The sequence below is a fragment of the Notechis scutatus genome, chromosome 6, assembly GCF_049901735.1.
Source record: "Notechis scutatus isolate UNSWTSFEM ecotype Mainland chromosome 6, rNotScu1.2, whole genome shotgun sequence".
Lineage (NCBI taxonomy): Eukaryota > Metazoa > Chordata > Lepidosauria > Squamata > Elapidae > Notechis > Notechis scutatus.
This window is the reverse complement of record NC_142014.1, coordinates 48,128,132-48,145,731: the sequence shown is the minus strand read 5'-3', so window position 1 is coordinate 48,145,731 and position 17,600 is coordinate 48,128,132. Positions and strand designations below refer to the sequence as shown.

The 17,600-nt window shown below is 36.8% G+C and overlaps 2 protein-coding genes across 19 annotated transcripts in view; both read left to right on the top strand.

Moving 5' to 3' along the window:
• The window catches only part of BLTP3B (bridge-like lipid transfer protein family member 3B), a 68,718-nt gene extending 57,986 nt beyond the window's left edge, over window positions 1-10,732 (top strand). The window contains exons 18-21 of the mRNA XM_026694251.2: window positions 604-860; window positions 1,464-1,572; window positions 5,594-5,766; window positions 8,233-10,732. Coding sequence (XP_026550036.1) covers window positions 604-860; window positions 1,464-1,572; window positions 5,594-5,766; window positions 8,233-8,358 — 665 coding nt within the window. The 3' untranslated portion in view covers window positions 8,359-10,732. The remainder of the gene's footprint in view (window positions 1-603; window positions 861-1,463; window positions 1,573-5,593; window positions 5,767-8,232) is intronic.
• Window positions 10,733-16,856: 6,124 nt separating this feature from the next.
• The window catches only part of ANKS1B (ankyrin repeat and sterile alpha motif domain containing 1B), a 280,349-nt gene continuing 279,605 nt past the window's right edge, over window positions 16,857-17,600 (top strand). For 5 of the 18 annotated variants that reach the window (XM_087968151.1, XM_026694219.2, XM_026694213.2 and 2 more), the window contains exon 1: window positions 16,862-17,596. In XM_087968151.1, the coding sequence (XP_087824277.1) occupies window positions 17,463-17,596 (134 nt within the window). In that variant the 5' untranslated portion in view covers window positions 16,862-17,462. Of the gene's footprint in view, window positions 17,597-17,600 lie in introns of all 18 variants that reach the window. The other 13 variants (XM_026694225.2, XM_026694237.2, XM_087968152.1 and 10 more) reach the window with 5 other exon arrangements.

Sequence of the window (17,600 nt, the reverse complement as noted above, 5' to 3'; positions counted from 1 at the left end):
TGGAAAAGGCCTAGCGTACCACCGATACACATTATTCAAAAAAGCTATGAATGTGCCGAAATGGAGAGGCTCATGCTTAAATTAAATGGGAAGGATGACTCAGAGTACTACCTGGTTTGGGATAAATGGTACAGCTGGATAGAGTGTAGGAAAAAGAGTGTATAGAATAAATGAACCCAAGAAACATATTATATATAGCTGTATATATTGAATGTATAATAATAGCGGTCTCAAGCTTCCCTTCTATCACATAAACATTATGAAGGTTTCATTAATTAAATAATACAGTTATAATCCAAAAGAAATAGTAGAGTAACGTGTTATTTATTAATTAATATGTAATCAACAAGACATAAGGAATACTTGCCAATTATTATTTATTATTGCTTCTTATGAAATATCCAACCTATTATCAAATGTAATAGAAAGAAATATGTATATTGTTGTATTTACACATTTTTTATTTCTGTATAACTGTATGTTTGTGTTTTTTAAATTTTTTTGTAAATAAAATATATTTTAAATGTGAAAAAAATATTGATTCATTTAACAACCTATAAAGTTTAAACCTATAACCTAATTCCATATTTAATTTTATAACAGGTTCAGATCCTAAATGTGCAGCTGGGCCAATTAAGCCAACTCCCGAAGTAAGACTAAGATGGGAAAGAGGACCCAGTGCTTTAATACATTCATTGCAATCTGAAAAAACTGGGTTTCTACAATGTCATGTAGAAGATTTTACTGCTGATTTCCTAACTTCTTCACTTATGAACATTCAGCGTTTCTTGGAAGATGACATGCTTGCAGAAGTGATGCCTATGAATGTAAAAATTTCTAATACAAAAATCAACATAAAAGTATGTCATTTTCAGTGAGCTTGATACTGTATTTGTTTGGAGTTTGTATTCACTATATGAATAGGTCAACTTTTATAGAAACTAAAAAATTACTTAATAGTTCCCATAATTGAAACCAATATGTGTACATTTTTAAAAAGTGTTGTTAGATATATAAACTGGCTGACATATTTATCTCATATTTAAAATATTAAACAGCAGTGGTTTAATTGTGATCCGTATCTCTGATGTATTTAATTTAGACTTATCACTCTTCAGATGTAGCCATATAACCACTCTCAATAGATAATAGCTAGCTAGACAGATAGATATCTATAGTAGATATATCTACTATATAGACCGTAATAATAGTAGTAGTATTTAATCTCCTTATCCTCTTTACTCCCCCTTTTATTGGTAAAATTATTCTGCTGCTTTGCATATACAGAGTGCTTCTGTAACCAAATTCCTTGTGCCACCTAATCACACTTTTAATGTTCCTACATAATTATAAGTTCTTACTTACCTTGTCACCTGAAAGTTACTTTATTGCCAGAAAATACTTCTGCATGCAGAATTTAGCCTTAACACATGTTAACAGTTTTTATATCTTGTGTTTTCTAGGATGATAGTCCTCGTGATAGTTTGTCTGCTCCGGAATCAGTCCCAGTAACTGTGTATATTGATCTACTTATGATAGAGAGGAAAGATGATGGCTCATTTTACATTACAGGTAGAACTTTTCTTCCCTTCCCCATATTTAATACTAGCAACATTCAAAGTAAATGTTCTGAAAAATTGATTAAAATGTGCAAGATTTTTTTAAATCTTAACATTTTCATAGTAGTAAGGGTGGGGAAAGCAAACAGCCATTTTTAAAATTTCAAACCAAGTTCTATAAGTTCTGTCCATTTGTGATTAATTTTATATTTTTGGCTATTATTTTTTTAAAGGTGTATGATGAGAGTCGATCATTAAGTATTTTAAAGTATTAAAATATACAGGAAGTCCTTGGCTTATGAACACAATTGAGCCCAAAATTTCTGTTGATAAGTGAGACAGTTAAATAAGTTTTCCTCCCTTTATGACTTTACTTGCCACAGTTGTTAAGTGAATCCCTGCAGCTGTTAAGTTAGTAACATGGTTGTTAAGTAAATCTGGCTTCTCCATTGACTTTAATCAATCAGTCAAAATAGAGCTGGAACGGACCTTGGAGATCTTCTAGTTCAAACTCCTGCTCAACTTTGGTTGTCAGAAGATCGCAAAAGGTAATCACATGACCCCAGGTCAGTGCAATTGTCATAAACATGAACCAGTTGCTAAGCATCTGAATTTTGATTAAGTGACCATGGGGCTGCTGCAAGAGTCATAGGTATAAAAACCGGATATAAGTCACTTTTTTCAGTGCCATTGTAACTTCAAACGATCACTAAAGAAATGGTTGTAAGTCGAGGACTATCTGTAGACTATCACTTAAACAACATAATTGGAAGCAGAATTTCCATTGCTAAGGGAAGCAATTATTAGATAAAGTATCAGGGGATCATGCTGCAGTTCCAGTACTCCAGTTGCAGTCATTAGGTGAGGTTTCACGTTTCTCCAGTCCTGTATGAACTGCCAGCTCTGTCTCACTGCCACTTCCTCAGCCAGACCTGGCGAACTCCCTTTGGGATACAAGGGTCTACTGTCCTCCTGCACTTGGTGAGCACATCCTGGAGCTGCGCCCTCATCCAGTGCCTGGATTATGGCCACAGTGGGAGAAAGAAGACAGCAGAGATCAGCTGGAGACGAGGGGTGGTACAGCCAGCTTGGTGGCAGAGTGCAGGGCAGCCCAAAGGGAAGAGACTGATGGGGAAGATGTACATGTTGCAGACGTAAATGTGACCAAACACCAAATTTTGATCCCCTGCAATGGCCATAACTTTGAGAACTATCAGTAACTACTGTCCATTCACTTTGAATGGTCACTAAACAAGCAGTTGTTAAGCAAGGATTACCTATAAATGTTGTCAAGAAAAAGAATTACTGAAAAATCTTACCTTTCATTTACCCATACTGGGTTTCAAATAGGATATTCAATTGAATTGGAGATTGACTAAAAGTGCAAAAAGTCATAATGAATATAAAGAACAAATTATTTAGAAGTGAACACCAAAGGATTTTTATGGTAATGATTTACCCCAAATCAAAATAGATGAAATCATTATTTACTGTTTGTTAATTTGAATCCCAAACTGGTTAGAAATAAGGCAAATCACATTCCTGAGGTAAAGCATTGTTATTGTACTTTCTTTTAACAACACATTTTAATAAGTGGAACAAAATCTCATTACTAAATACTTCATGTTTCTTCTGAACTTTTTAAGTTACCTCTATTTAATAATAAAATGTGTCATGTTAAATGTATTAGCAATGACAGTGTCTGCTAGTTGCAGAAATAAGTGTAGTTGTCTACTGATTACTTGTCCAAAATAATATTCTATCTATGTTAAAGTTGCATGTTTATACATTTCCTTTATATAATTCCCATTGAACATAGCTGGACTTACTTTAAGAAATCGAATTAAGATTGCATTACATTAATCAATAACTTTAGAAAATGCAGTTCCAGTTCCCATGTTTTTGTCAACATCATTTGGCAAAGACAGCATTACTGAATTTGATTTTTTTTTCCTGTTTTTATTATATTACTGTAAATCTTAGTATATTATTATATTGTTTGGTATAATACTTGTATAGTATTAATTAAAATTGACATTTTCTCACTTAGATAACTTAGAATATTTTTTATCTTTACTTTCTAATATTCTGTTGATATTAATTTCAGTTTAGAATGTTAGTTTTCCAAGCATAACATTTCAGAAAAAAAGGGCTGCAGCAAAGTATTTATTATGTAATAAAGATTTTGATCTTGAGTTAGCTAGTTAGTATGGAAATCTCCACAGTATAATTGCTTCATTCAAACATACACACACACACACACATACACACGCACACAGAGACAACCACATAGCATGTTAATAAAAAGAAAAAAGTACAAGCAAAAACCAATTTAACAAGAAAAATGCAAATAAGTCATTTAAAATAGGGAAAAAGAACTATTGGGTTTTTAACTTCCCCTATTTTGTATATCTGGTAAAATAACAAATTTATCATTTAAGCCCCTTTAGAAGCCAGACTGAAATCAATGATATTTTACATGCAGTTTGATACATTGTATCTATGGGAACCATTCTTGCTTAAATTAGGTTAAACTTCCATTATTATACTGAATCTTAAAGTCTTAGATGTGCACAAGATCAGATTCAGAACCTGATTCGAGAGTTTAGAAAATAATTACTTTAAATCAGTTGAAAAACATATAGTCCAATTCAGCACTAAATATGAAACAAGTTTTGGCTTTTGATTTCCACTTTTGACTGCAAAGTGATAATTTAAAACTTTTGCAGTGACAAAACCATCAAGTGGAATGAATCTTGGCAGCTTTAAACCAATTAGTGAAGGGGAGCCATTGGTTTTCTTTTTTCTTTTTTGCTAGATTTAATAAAAAGCATAGAATAGAGTAAGCAAAACATTACTGAATACAAAATTGAGTATGTCTTATCCAAAGCGATGCAATTAAAATGTATGGTGACATTTTTCATTCACATTCTCTCCCTTTTATTGCCATATTTTGAAAAATAGAAGTAACTTTTTTTATTTTTTGTCAATATGTCTGCTTTTTTTGCAGACCACTGAAGTGTCAGAATACTCATAAACTCTTTATTAGATAGCTTATAAACTATTGTAAATACCTAATTGGGGAATTTTAATTTGGTTCTGTTTAATTTCAGACCAAATTGGGTTTTATCTTGAAAACCCAATAAATCCAGGTGAAACAGACAAATTGATCAATTTGTCATATGAATGTAAATCATTAAAACACATTTGTGGGTTTTTTTTTAGAATATATTCAAATAAAATGCACTGTGAATAACATTCAGAAGTTTAAAATCATTTCAATGTAAAAATATCTAGGTGATTCATCTGTTTAAATATATGAGAAGTAACAGTCCATTTAGATTACCTATATTGTTAAGCAAAGGGTTGAGGGTTAGAATACATTTTAAAAAGATAGATTTTTGGGAGAACATTTCTTTCCTTTTAAAATACTTCGAGCAATACATTTTGAAAAATAAGTTTGATCCCAGTTCTTAATACTTGGATTGATACTATCTTAATGTTATATGCATTTAACAACAATATTGGTAAGGGAGCATTGAAAATGTGTGTCATATGGAATATAATAGAATATCAGAGTTGGAAGGGACCTTGGAGGTCTTCTAGTCTTCTAACCCCCTGCTTAGGCAATCTCTTCTTAAAAACTTCCAGTGTTGGAGTATTCACAACTTCTGGAGGCGAGTTGTTCCACTGATTAATTGTTCTAACTGTCAGGAAATTTCTCCTTAGTTCTAGGTTGCTTCTCTCCTTGATTAGTTTCCACCCATTGCTTCTTGTCCTGCCCTCAGCTGCTTTGGAGAATAGCTTGACTCCCTCTTCTTTGTGGCAACCCCTGAAATATTGGAAGACTGCTATCATGTCACCCCTAGTCCTTCTTTCCATCAGACTAGGAATACCCAATTCCAGCAACCATTCTTTATATATCTTTATCAATTTCTGTTTGATATAGTTCATATTGATGTGATGCATTTTACTGAGTTATTGATATCGGTATCTTTGTATAATCCTCTTAATTCTCTGATTTATCTTAACAGACCACCAAACAGTTAGTAGTGATTCACCAAAGACACAAAGCAGTATTGGCAATCAGGATGCTGAAGCTGGTACGCACAAGAAAAAAATTTTTCGGTCCCAGTCCACACAAACATCTCCAAAAATTAACACTTCCCAAGAATTTATGGCTTTACCCATAGTAATCAAAGAACAGGTAATGGAAAATCTATTATATTTCTTCTTCCCTCCCCCCACTCCTTTCTTTCTTTTTCTTTCTTTCTTTTGTAAAATTGATTTTATAATGGCAGTTAAAGATTTTATATTGTAAAGGACAGCATATCCTTTTGAAGGAAACTGGAAGCCAAATCAGGTTTTCCTCAACTATTTTAAAAGGTCTCCCAATACGAAGTGCCCCACCAACGCTGAGGTCAACGCAGGCAGCACCATATCTGGGTGTGCAACAAAAGTACTTCCTAATGGCAAGCCCCCACCATTCCCCCCCATTTCGCATGTTTTAATATAGGCCTTAATTTGGGGGGAGGGGCTTAATTTCATTTCATGCCTATAAAACATGCTGGGACTTCCTATTGGGGGAGGCCGTATTGTTAGAGAAACACGGTATGTACAGTACTTTCTCAGATATTTAAATTATATATTAGTAATTTTCAATTATGAATGGGCTACATTTGTCAATTTTCAACTATAAATTACTATCCACTAAAGTTTTATTCATTTCCTTAAAGAGTACATCATTTAAATCATGCATATAATTAAAGTATACTTTTCATCTGATTATTTGGATACATTTCCATCAAGGTGTTTTGTATCGAAACTGCTTTGACTGCTATAATTTATGAATCCTCTTGTTCCAATAAATAGGAGGTCATCATCTTAGGTAACAAAGTTTTTTTGTTTATTGAGTAAAGTATTTATAACCTCACGCCCTAAATAATATATCCTCCACAACTCCACAATATATCCTCCAGGGTGGGCCGATCCTGCGCTGCGGCCCCGGGAAATTCACCTCCCCACGTGGGGTTGGGCTGCCCTCTCGAGCAGGGGAGGCTTTGTTGTACCGGTAGTAGGGCGTCGTTTTTAAAAGAATGGGCTTTGCCTTCGAACGATGTGCAGGAAGGCGGTGACAGGGGTGCCTGAAGCCGAGTGTCTCCGCCGGGATCCGGTTGCAGGGAGGAGCCCTGGCTGGCCGTCAAACGCTGCTCCAAATACCGCGTGGCTGCTCCAAACACCGCATGGCTGTGCCATACGCCGCGTGGCTGTGCCAAACGCCGTGGCGTTGTTCCAAATGCCGTGGCAGCACAGGGAGAAAGGAAAGCAATTGTGGCGGAAGGTCTCCCATCACCGCCCCCGCCAAGGATGCAAGGGGGGGAATTAAGTCATCCCCAAAAAGATGGCCTAGCCGTTTTTTCAGTGCTCAAAAAAAAAAAGACCCGGCCTTATTATACGAGAAACATGGTAAATGTATGAAAAAGATGTATATAATTTTAATATGTAGGTGAAATAAACTGTTTTTAATGCATTTACAGAAATTATACAAAATTAAGTAAATATGTAACACTAAATTATGAACCATGGCTCAAAGCAAAACAGTAGATTTATAACATGTAACTCAGCCATGATATTTTTTAAAGCCTTGCAGTAGAATACTTTTTTTTCTAATCCTAAACTTAATTCAATATGGTTTTCTGTTAACTGAAGTCATACCATAAGTAGTGATCAGCTGACAGTTCCTGCTGAACAGATTTGTGCATATGCAGTATATCTAGCCTGTAAAAAGGAATGTTGAGCTAAAGATTAATCATAATAGGCAGCATGGCCTTAAATGGTTTTTGGTAAATCTATTCTACCCTTCACAAACATGCTGATGTGACTTTTTTACATGTGTTACAAGTGGTTTTTAAATGTGTGTTAATTTGGAGCAATATCAGAGTCATCTGTTGTTAAATTAGTGAGGATAGATGAATAGTTTACATCCAGTTATAAGTAATGCTAAAGGCCAGAATTGTATTGCAGACTTGAGATGAAAGTGTCATACAAATCTACATTTTATCAGTCTAGAGCAGGGGTCCCCAACCGCCGGTCCACGGACCGGTACCAGGCCGCGGAACAAGCCTTACCGGGCCTCTGGTTGCTGGGCGCCGCCATCTTTTTGGTAAAAGTGCTTCCGGTGAGCTTTTCCGGTAGAAAGCTCACCGAAGCACTTTTCATCAAAAAGATGGCGCCTGCACCTTGAGCTTTTCCGGTGAAAGCCATTTCACCAAAAGCTCACCGACGTGGCGCCATCTTTTTGACGAAAAGTGCTTCCGTGACGCCACCGGAAGCACTTTTTCGTCAAAAGATGGCGCGCCCAGTTGACGCCGGTACCGGGCCGCGGCGCCCAGCTGATGCCGGAACCGGGCCGCGGCGTCGAAAAGGTTGGGGATCCCTGGTCTAGAGCATAAGGAGGGTTTTTTTAATGACATTAAAAAGTTCTCTCAGTGTATTGCAAAGCACTGAAAAAGAAAACCAAAAAAGAAACAAACAAAAAACAAATGAGAAGCATAGAATTCTTTCATATAAAGTATACTTTGCTTATAAGGCTGTGATCTTATCAAACTTAATTTGGCATTTTAACATTAAAAAGCTTTATTTATTTATTTATTTATTTACTTATTTATTACAGCTTATTGAAGAAAATGAATGTCTAAAACAGGAATTAGCCAAAGCCAAGATGGCCCTTGCTGAAGCTCATATGGAAAAAGATACCCTGCTTCACCATATTAAAAAAATGAATAATGAAAAATGTTAGCAGACTCTATATATTAATGTGAAAGAAGAAAGGACATTTTATATTTTTGTTTATGGAATTGAGAAAATGCACTTGTAAAAGAGATAAGAAAAATAGTTTTTTTTCCCTTTTTAAACTCTTTAAGTTGCAGTGATGTGAAGAACAATTGCTATTATACATCATTAACTTGTGAAATAACTGGTAAATTAATACAATATTCCTTTGTCACTGATAGGATAACTTCATCTTCATTTGTGAAGATAAAAAAATCTTTGTTGCAGCAAAACGACTTTCAAGAGACATTAAATTTGCACTATACATAAAATGGTCCATTATGGAAATTTGTAATAGTCATGCAGAAATAGTTCAGGCACCAATAGGATGTGCTTAAAGATTAGAACCTTCAAATCTCAAAATGTATAACTACAGCATGGGAAAGGATTATATGGTGATATGTTGGGAAAATTGGAAATTGCACAATCAGTTGGATAATGATTTCTTATTAGATCACAGAACAATAGAAGTTGTTAGATCTGAGCTCTTTTTGAGGATCATTAGTCATTTTTTGCTTTTACAATGAATCTCAGCCATTCTTAGAAACTTTAAAAATTTTAACAGTTGAATGTTCTTTTGTAAATTAACATCTCTGTATATTAAAATGCTTGAAAACAGTTATATAAGTATTTGAATTTGTAACACTTTAAGAAAATGTAAAGTTGCATTTTATATCACAGATTATGTGTAACAATTAAACTTTAAAATTTCAGTTTAAAATTGCTGTAAATAAGTAAAGTACACCAAACTGTGCAAAAGATTCTTACATTTTTAAAACAACTAAAATCCCTGATAGAACAGTTATCAGGATGATAATATTATAATGGCTATTCAGATCTTTCTTGATCATTACTTGAAGACATTATGAACAGTATGTATCTGCTATACTTGAACTGTAAAATAATTCAGGGAATAATTGATTTCTTTTTAAAGTAAAAATAAGAGACCAAACAATTAAAATCTGGTGACTGAGTTACCAAATTGGAAATAAAATAATAATAATTTGAATTGAAATTATTTAATCAAAGTTTATCTGATGTAACTCATATTTACTGGATTAAAATAATTGAAATTTTTGCAAAAAGAAGACAAATCAAGATGTCCAAATTTTGTAAAACAATTATATATGCTTTTATTTTAAAACATAATCTTAATTTTATGAAGATCAGAATATTTTTCATCTCCTATTCCTTTCAATTGAAATTATCATTTATCTTTATTTTGTCCTAAATATTATCTCACTATTCTTCTATGCTTTTTTTCTGCCACTTTAATTAGTTTATCAGAAATAAAAATTATATATCTCCGAATCTCCAAAATATTTGACTAAATGCATGCTTATTAAATCCAACTGATTAAAATGGTAAATTATTTTCCAGATTATTTTTGTACAGGTTATTTATGTACAGTCCATTTTAAAGGCTACACATAACTAACCACCATTTAACTTGGTATTAAGATTAGTTTAGTTTCCTGCAGTTTTATTTCTAAGTGACATATGTAAAATTATGTTACAAAATAAATATATACAGGTAGTCTTTGGTCAATGATAACAATTGGGACTAGAATTTCTAAAGCTAAACAATGCAGTCATAAAGCGTGTTGTGACTGTACCACTTAGAGATAGCAGTTCTGGCACTTCCAGTTGCCAATGTTAAGCAAATTCCACAATGTCACATAATTGTTAATTGTGACTTGACAGCTTCCCCATTCACTGTGCTTGTAAGAAGCCAGCACAGAAGCTGAGCAATTAGATCAAATGACGGGACTGTGGGGACACTGCAGAGGCTGGAACTTTGAGGACTGGTTATAAGTACCACTTGTTTAGCACCACTAAGATGTGTAAGCACTGTAAGATTGAAATTGCTTGAAGCTCATACTGTTTTCTAATTTCATGCTTGTCATAACCCTAACCTAGTGGACAAGACAGGAAACACAACCAGATTAATTAAATTTACTTCACTGTAAAGCAACGTGAACAGAAACTTCTAAATCTGAAAGTACAATTCTTTATAACCCAAGAAGTTAGGAAGATTCCCTTCTGAGCTTCTTGCTCCACCCACTTTGCAGCTGTGGGCTATATTGTCTGTTATCTTATTGCTCCCTAAGCAGAATCTCTTCACCCAGTCTCCCAAGATCTTTTCCACAGAACATTAGAAGTGCTACTTTTTTATACACTCCGCTCTTCTTTATAAGAAAAAGATTTTTAAGTTAACAATTTTTAAATCACAGAATTGTCATTTTAAAACAAAGAATTTCATTTTCAGTTTTTTTAAAAATCATTGGTGCTGTGAAAAAGAATCCTTCAAATTCTAAAATTAAAAATTGTATTAATATTTCTATGAATGAATTAATACCTCTTACTTCATGCTTCCCAATTGGTGTGGAAGGAGTGGGTTGGACTTTGCATGATCATCTTTTTGTTATTTATTGCAACATGCATTTTTTCAGGTTTTAGTACATGTCTGAAAAAAATGTTGCTGCTGAAATGAATCACATAATTAAAGCAGAATGTATTTAATGAGATTCTTAATGTGGCTGCATCTTTTTAAAACTTGTGTGAAAACCTAAAAAAGAGAAAGGTATGTTTTAATAAATTGCACTGGTCTGAAGCACATTCCATAAATTATTTTGAATTGCACATATTATTTATAATATTGAGGCAACTTTAATTTCATTGCATTTAGAAAATGAACTGAATGTTAATTTTAGTAAACAATAGTTCTTTCAGCTAAAAAAATCAATGTCCCACAGAATAGTGAAAATAAGTTGTCCTATTTATTGGTAAAACATATTTGGTAAACTGAAGAATCTGTAACTACTATAATTATGTTTGGGCTATTGATCTGATCTCCAAGATTGGCAATTTGGCTGCAAACATTTCATCACCATTTGAGGAGACATCATCAGTGTGCTTTGAATTGGGATTGTCTTGTCAGAGCACTGCCCTTTAAATACCTTCTTATGTGATGCAAATTAATGTGGATATTGTTTGTTCAGCTACTTCTGAGTCATGGTCTGACTTCAGACTGTTTAAATTTTTATGTTTAGTGTACTAAATAGAGAAACTATGTATCCTTGGAAAACATTCCAAGAAACACATTCTAGCCACCATGAATTTTGATTACCTGTACACCAACATCCTCTACAAGAAAGTATTGTAAACTATCAGAAATTCCATCTCTGGTGGCAACACAGGACATCTGCCAAGCATTTCATTCATATTATTATGAAAACTTGTAAGAGCCTGTGGTGGCGCAGTGGTTAAAATGCAGTACTGCAGGCTACTTCTGCTGACTGCTGGCTGCCAATAGTTCAGCAGTTTGATTCTCACCGGTTCATGGTTGACACGGCTTTCTATCCAAGATCAGTAAAATGAAAACCCACATTGTTGGAGGCAATATGCTGATTCTGTAAACTGCTTAGAAAAGGCTGTAAAACAGGGGTGTCAAACTCAAGGCCCGTGAGACAAATCTGGCCCACGAGGTGCTTAGATCTGGTCTAAGGGGCTGCCTTGGAAACAGTGAACAACCAGCCCACAGTGCCTCAGCCAGTGAAAATGGAACTTGGGAGGGCTGCAGGCAGCCCCTGAGCTCCATTTTTCTGGCAGAGGGCTGCAGGAGGCCATTGCAGCCAAAAACAGAGCTTGGGAGAGCCGCATGCGCTCCGTTTTCATTGGCAGAGGGCTGCAGCAGGCTGTCACAGCTGAAAATAGAGCTCTGGAGTCCGTTTTTGCTGGCAGAGCGCTCAGGCCCCCATGGGCACCCCTGACACAAATGACATCAATCTGGCCACGCCCACCCATCCCATCAAACACAACCCTGAGGCATCCCTTAATAAAATCAAGTTTGACACCCCTGCTGTAAAGCATTGTGAAGCAGTATAAGTCCTATTGCTATTGCTATTTCCACTTTAATGGAAGTGATGTGGGCATTTAACAATTTTAATTTAGAACCATGATGGCGAACCTATGGCATGCGTGCCGGAACTGGCACGCAGAGCCATTTCTGCCAGCACGTGAGAGATCACCTAGAAGAGCCCCATTCCACATGTGCGCACCCCCTGCCAGCCAGCTGATTGTCGGGTACCTGCCGTGCATGTGCAGGGGGAGACACGTGCACAGAAGACACGTGCTCATGCGCAGAAGCGCATGGTGAGGGGGAGTCGTGTTCGCATGCGCAGCAGTGTGTGGTGGGGGGGTCGCACACATGCAGAGGCACGCAATGCGGGGGGTCGCATGCGCATGTCAGAGGTGCATGGTGCATGCGCAGGGGGTCACAGGCGCATATGCAGGGGCGTGGGCATATTGTATCATGGATGCAGGCACGCGTGCTCATGTACACGTAAGCACACACACACTTTCAGCACGCGACATGGAAAAGGTTAGCCATCACTGATTTAGAACTATGCTCCCCCAGCTTCTACTTCCAAAAGTCTCTAGATAAAATTCATTAAAGACAAATGTACTGTCTTGATTCACATGTAGAGATCAATAAGATTTAAATACAGAGAAATTACACATTAAGTAAAACCTTATTTAGGAAACCCAACTATTATATATATATCTATTTTCTGCTTCCATTCAGAATACACCCGAAATTCATTATTTTTATCCAAGTAACATAATATTCATCTCTTCAGACCAATCAAATAAACACACAAGTATAACTCAAGCATGTATCAAATATCTACGGAAATGTTGCCTTAAATAAATCAACAGGCCTTCTATCTATAGCACATCAAATTCACAATGCAATGAAACAGAATACCACTTATTAGAAGCCAATTCTGGAAGGTATTCCCTTTCATAGGCTTTACTTGCATGATGGTCTATAAGTAAGTGTCGTTAGTGGTCAACCACAGTTGCTTATAGCCATTCAAGTTAAATCATCTGTTAAGCAGCAGGAACAGCAGCACATCAGATCACAATAATGCAGCTACAGGAATGGATCCAGATGCCAGTTTTGCACAAATAGTTCTTCAGTGCCCAAATTACAATGGAGGCTATGTTTTCTTGTATACATAGAGCCATGTTATATGTGAGAAAAATATCACAGCAGTGATATTTTGTGATATAATATGCATTGGGCAATTTTTTGTGCTTCAATTTCAAGTTATAAAGTCAGATTAAAATTACCTACTGTAATTGCAACATTGTGCTTACCACATTATTTGGAAAATGATTAACGTTTTCCCCCTGCCATTGCAAGTGTTAAAATGATGGGATTTTTCTCCCTGTGTTGGGGTGATCCTATTTCTGTATGTATGTCAATTAGACCTAATAATGTGGATTCATTGGTTAAAAAGACTGAAAAGGAGGAACAGACTTCTTTAAAAAGAAAAAAGAATAGTGACTACAGATTTTACTTCATATCTCAACTTTGATAGACCTCTGGGCTTGCTGCAGAGTGCTGTTGTATGGTGTCCCTGATGATGATGGTGGCAGCAGAGCTTTCCAGGAAGTGTGGAGAGATGCAAAGGCATTGGCTGCCTTCATTCTGGCTATGGAGCCAAAGAGCCCCACAGCTGAATAAGAGAGAATGTTCCTGCAGTGAGTCAATTGGAACACTACAGGTGACTGACCTCCTTCAGGCTTTTCTTCCTCAACAGAGAGCATTTATATAGAGGAGGGCTTAATCCATTTTCTACTGAAAAATATTTTTTTTTAATAGCCTGGCAGCCTGGCCTTGAAATGGAGGCTCCAGTGGGAGGACATGTCATTAAGGACTGGTAAGCTGCCCATCTCAAAGCAATAGAGTCCTTTAATGTGTTAAAAAGAGTCACCTTGATGAAACCTGGTGTTTAACATAAAGACAGACAATTTACTGAACATTTTTAAAATCATATTATTGTGGTTATTGTGTAAAGTTCAAAGTATGAAGAATAATCCAGAAATGATGGAGGCCTATTGAGGAAAACAAGGAGAAGCCAACTAGTTCCATTTGTTAGTACCCTAACAACTCCTAAGAAGTATAAAATTAGAATCGTGTACGTGGTCAATCTGACATTTTGCTGCTGAAAGAATGATTTATCTGACATTTAACTGAACACAATATAGTTGTGTTCAACTGCATGTGAATCCTTGAATTTAGCAAGCTTCTCAGTTAATAGAAAGGTTACTGGTGATATAATTTCCAACCAGTTAAATTGAAAGATTTATTAACTGAATAATATGAATAAATTATTTTTATCATTTTTCCACCAGAAAATAAACTGTAAATATATATATCATTAAAGGAGAATGTATGTAATTGTAAATATCTATTTTTAAACCAGTTATACTCCATAGCCTGGTATAATTATACCAAGACCACTGTTAAACCACTGATAAAACATTAAGTCATAACAATGTAAAGAGACTCTTAACATTGTAATGTAATAAATTTACAAATAACATTGTAACATTGTAATAAAGGGGACTATTTGCTTATGCTTGTAGAGTGTACACTAAATATAGCAGATAACTCTGCCAAATGACTCTGGGGGGAAAGGAAAATGCTAACAGAAACCAGATTGTCACTTTTTTCTTCATGTGAAAAGATACATTATATGGGTATAATATGAGCCAATTTGATACTGTAGATAAAGGCAGTGGTATAGAAACTAGAAAACTATGAGTTTTAGCATATTGTTTATGTAAGAAAGTGCTAATATCAGTAAAAAGAGGTGGTCTTGGAGCCTTTGTAGAGGTGTGGAATTTACTGTAGATGCACTGGTGTCATCATAGAAAGGTCAGACCTTACAGTGTGGCTGTGAAGGTCATATTATGATTTATATTGCTTTATTTATCACTCCTATGTAACATTTCTGGGATATATAGTAGTCCATAACCTGGCTTAGTTCAGGACTCTGGCATTCTTTTGGCCTGAAGCCCAGGGATCACTGTAATTGTGCATGCCAATAAAAGGTACTGTGTTGCATCTATCTCAAAATGCTTTGGTTCCTGATTTAAAATGGACGTTTTTCCCACAACAGAAAGATGGATCAGATATTATGCTGTTTTAAACCAAAAATTTATCTCCCTCCATAGGTGACATTTTGATATATTCTTTGTGTAATGTTATGCCAAGGTTTTTAAGATGTACGATTGCCTGATCTTGTCCCAGCTTTACTTGAGAACCTCAGTTTCTGTATTTTTATGAGGTTCACTTAATAGGGTAAGCAACTGTTTATCAATTGTAGATTCTTTGAGTGTTTCTAGAGATGGAGTCCAAGGCCTGCTTTAGATCTACAAACAAGGGGAAAAGGGCTGACTTAGGTGGTTGAGTATGTTTTTCTTGAGCATATCTATTCTTGAGCTATTGCCAAGCAGTCTCCCTGAAACCTTTATTTCTGCTAGGAGGGTCTCTTCTAGCCAGTCTCAGAGTTTCTTACGAAGATGGTTATCTAGCATAGATCTTACTCATTAGGCTAAAGATGCTCTCCGGGCACAAAGTGGATGGATGATCTTTCACTGTCTTCTTCTGTTCTTAGCCATCCTTAGCATATTTTATGCAATAAAGCAACTGTGAAATATCATGCATTACAAGCAATTTGGAGAAATAATTGGAAGCAATCTGGTTTTAATGATAAACAGGAAGGTTGTAAAAGTACATGTATTTAGAGCACAGTCCTCCTTCAAGAACTACTTATAAATTTTAAGTTTTAATTTGCTAGGAGTAAGTTATGATTACAGTACTTCTTATGTATTAATTCTATTAACTGGTTTACTTAATTTAAATGAAATATAAGTTTTCAGAGCAACCTCATTCAGTTCTTTAGATTGGCCTTATTTTCTGGAGTGCACTCTCCAAAATATCATTCATATGACAATTCAGGTCCTTCACCCAAGAAAAATACACAATCCTGCTTTGATTGTATGCCATGGTGTTTAACTACTCAATTTCCCCCTGTAATCTTTGCCTTCTTTGTACTTTCTTTTTAAAAACAATTGTCCCCCTAAAACCGTTCAGGAGACTCATCTTCTGGTCACCAATTACATAAAAAGCGGGGGGGAGGAGGGAAAAAATCTGGAAGACTGAGATAGTTTCTAAGATGTAATTCTTAAAAAAAAAAATCAGCAGGGTTGCAGCCAAAGGACCTTCATTCAAATGTATAAACGTGCCTTAAAATTCAAACTAATGTTATAATAAGCTGAAAAATCGGAGTGGTCCTCGCTTCCTTTTTCGAACCGCAGCCAGCGCTGTCTTTCCTCGCCACTCCCGCCACCACGTTAGTCGTCTCAATAGCACATCAATTCTTCGTTGAATCATTTCTGTTTACTTTCCGGAGTAATCCTCCCGTCAGAGAAACGCCACCGACTCCCATCAGAGACTCTGCCGGCGCCACTTCCTTCCAGCGTTCTCCCTTCCTCTCCATCACCCCGCATCCTAAGGTGAAGTCTGCGGGAGGGAGGAGGAGCACGCGCAGCTCGCACGCGTCCGCGGGCGCGCGACACCGCAGTAGAGCGCGAGGCGAGCTGCTCGTTGGTGCCACCGCCGCTCTTTGGGAGGGCTGGCTAGCTCAGGAAGGACAGCAGAATCCCCATTGCGTCAGGATCGGGGGCAAGGGCACGCCAATGGGAGGGAAATAGGGGAGGGGGCGCAGTAGGCCGGCCAGCCATTCAGAAGCGGAGAACTCTTGTCTCCTCAGCAACCGGCCTAGATAGCCAAGGCTGCGCCTCCCACATCACGCCCTGCTGGTCTTCCATACCTTCTTCATTCTTAACCTGCTTCAGCCTGGCGGAGGAGCTGAGCTCTCCATTCCTCTTCGCTGAGCTAACGTATCGGCGGACGGCTCCCCTAGCTTCTTTTTTCTTCCACACTCCACCCAGAAATTGTCTAGCGAGGAGTGCTTCTCTCTCTCTCTCTCTCCCTCTCCCCCACTTCCCTTTCTTTCTTTCCCCTCCCTCCGCTTTCTGCTAGTCGGTGAAGACTGTGGGAAATACCCCCATTGCTCAGCTCGCTTGAATGGAGAGCGGGGAAGATTGTTTTTCTGGCGAGGGTCGCTGAATGGGGGAGACGGGGGTAACCGCGCAGCCTTTCTGGAAGGGTTGCTGGGCGGGCAATAAGATTCGCTGATGATTCCCGACCATGGGCAAGGACCAGGAACTGCTGGAAGCGGCTCGCACTGGGAATGTGGCTTTGGTGGAAAAACTCTTGGCTGGCAGAAAAGGAGGGCTCCTGGGCAGTGGATCTGGACCTATTCCTTTATCCAACTTGCTGAGGTAG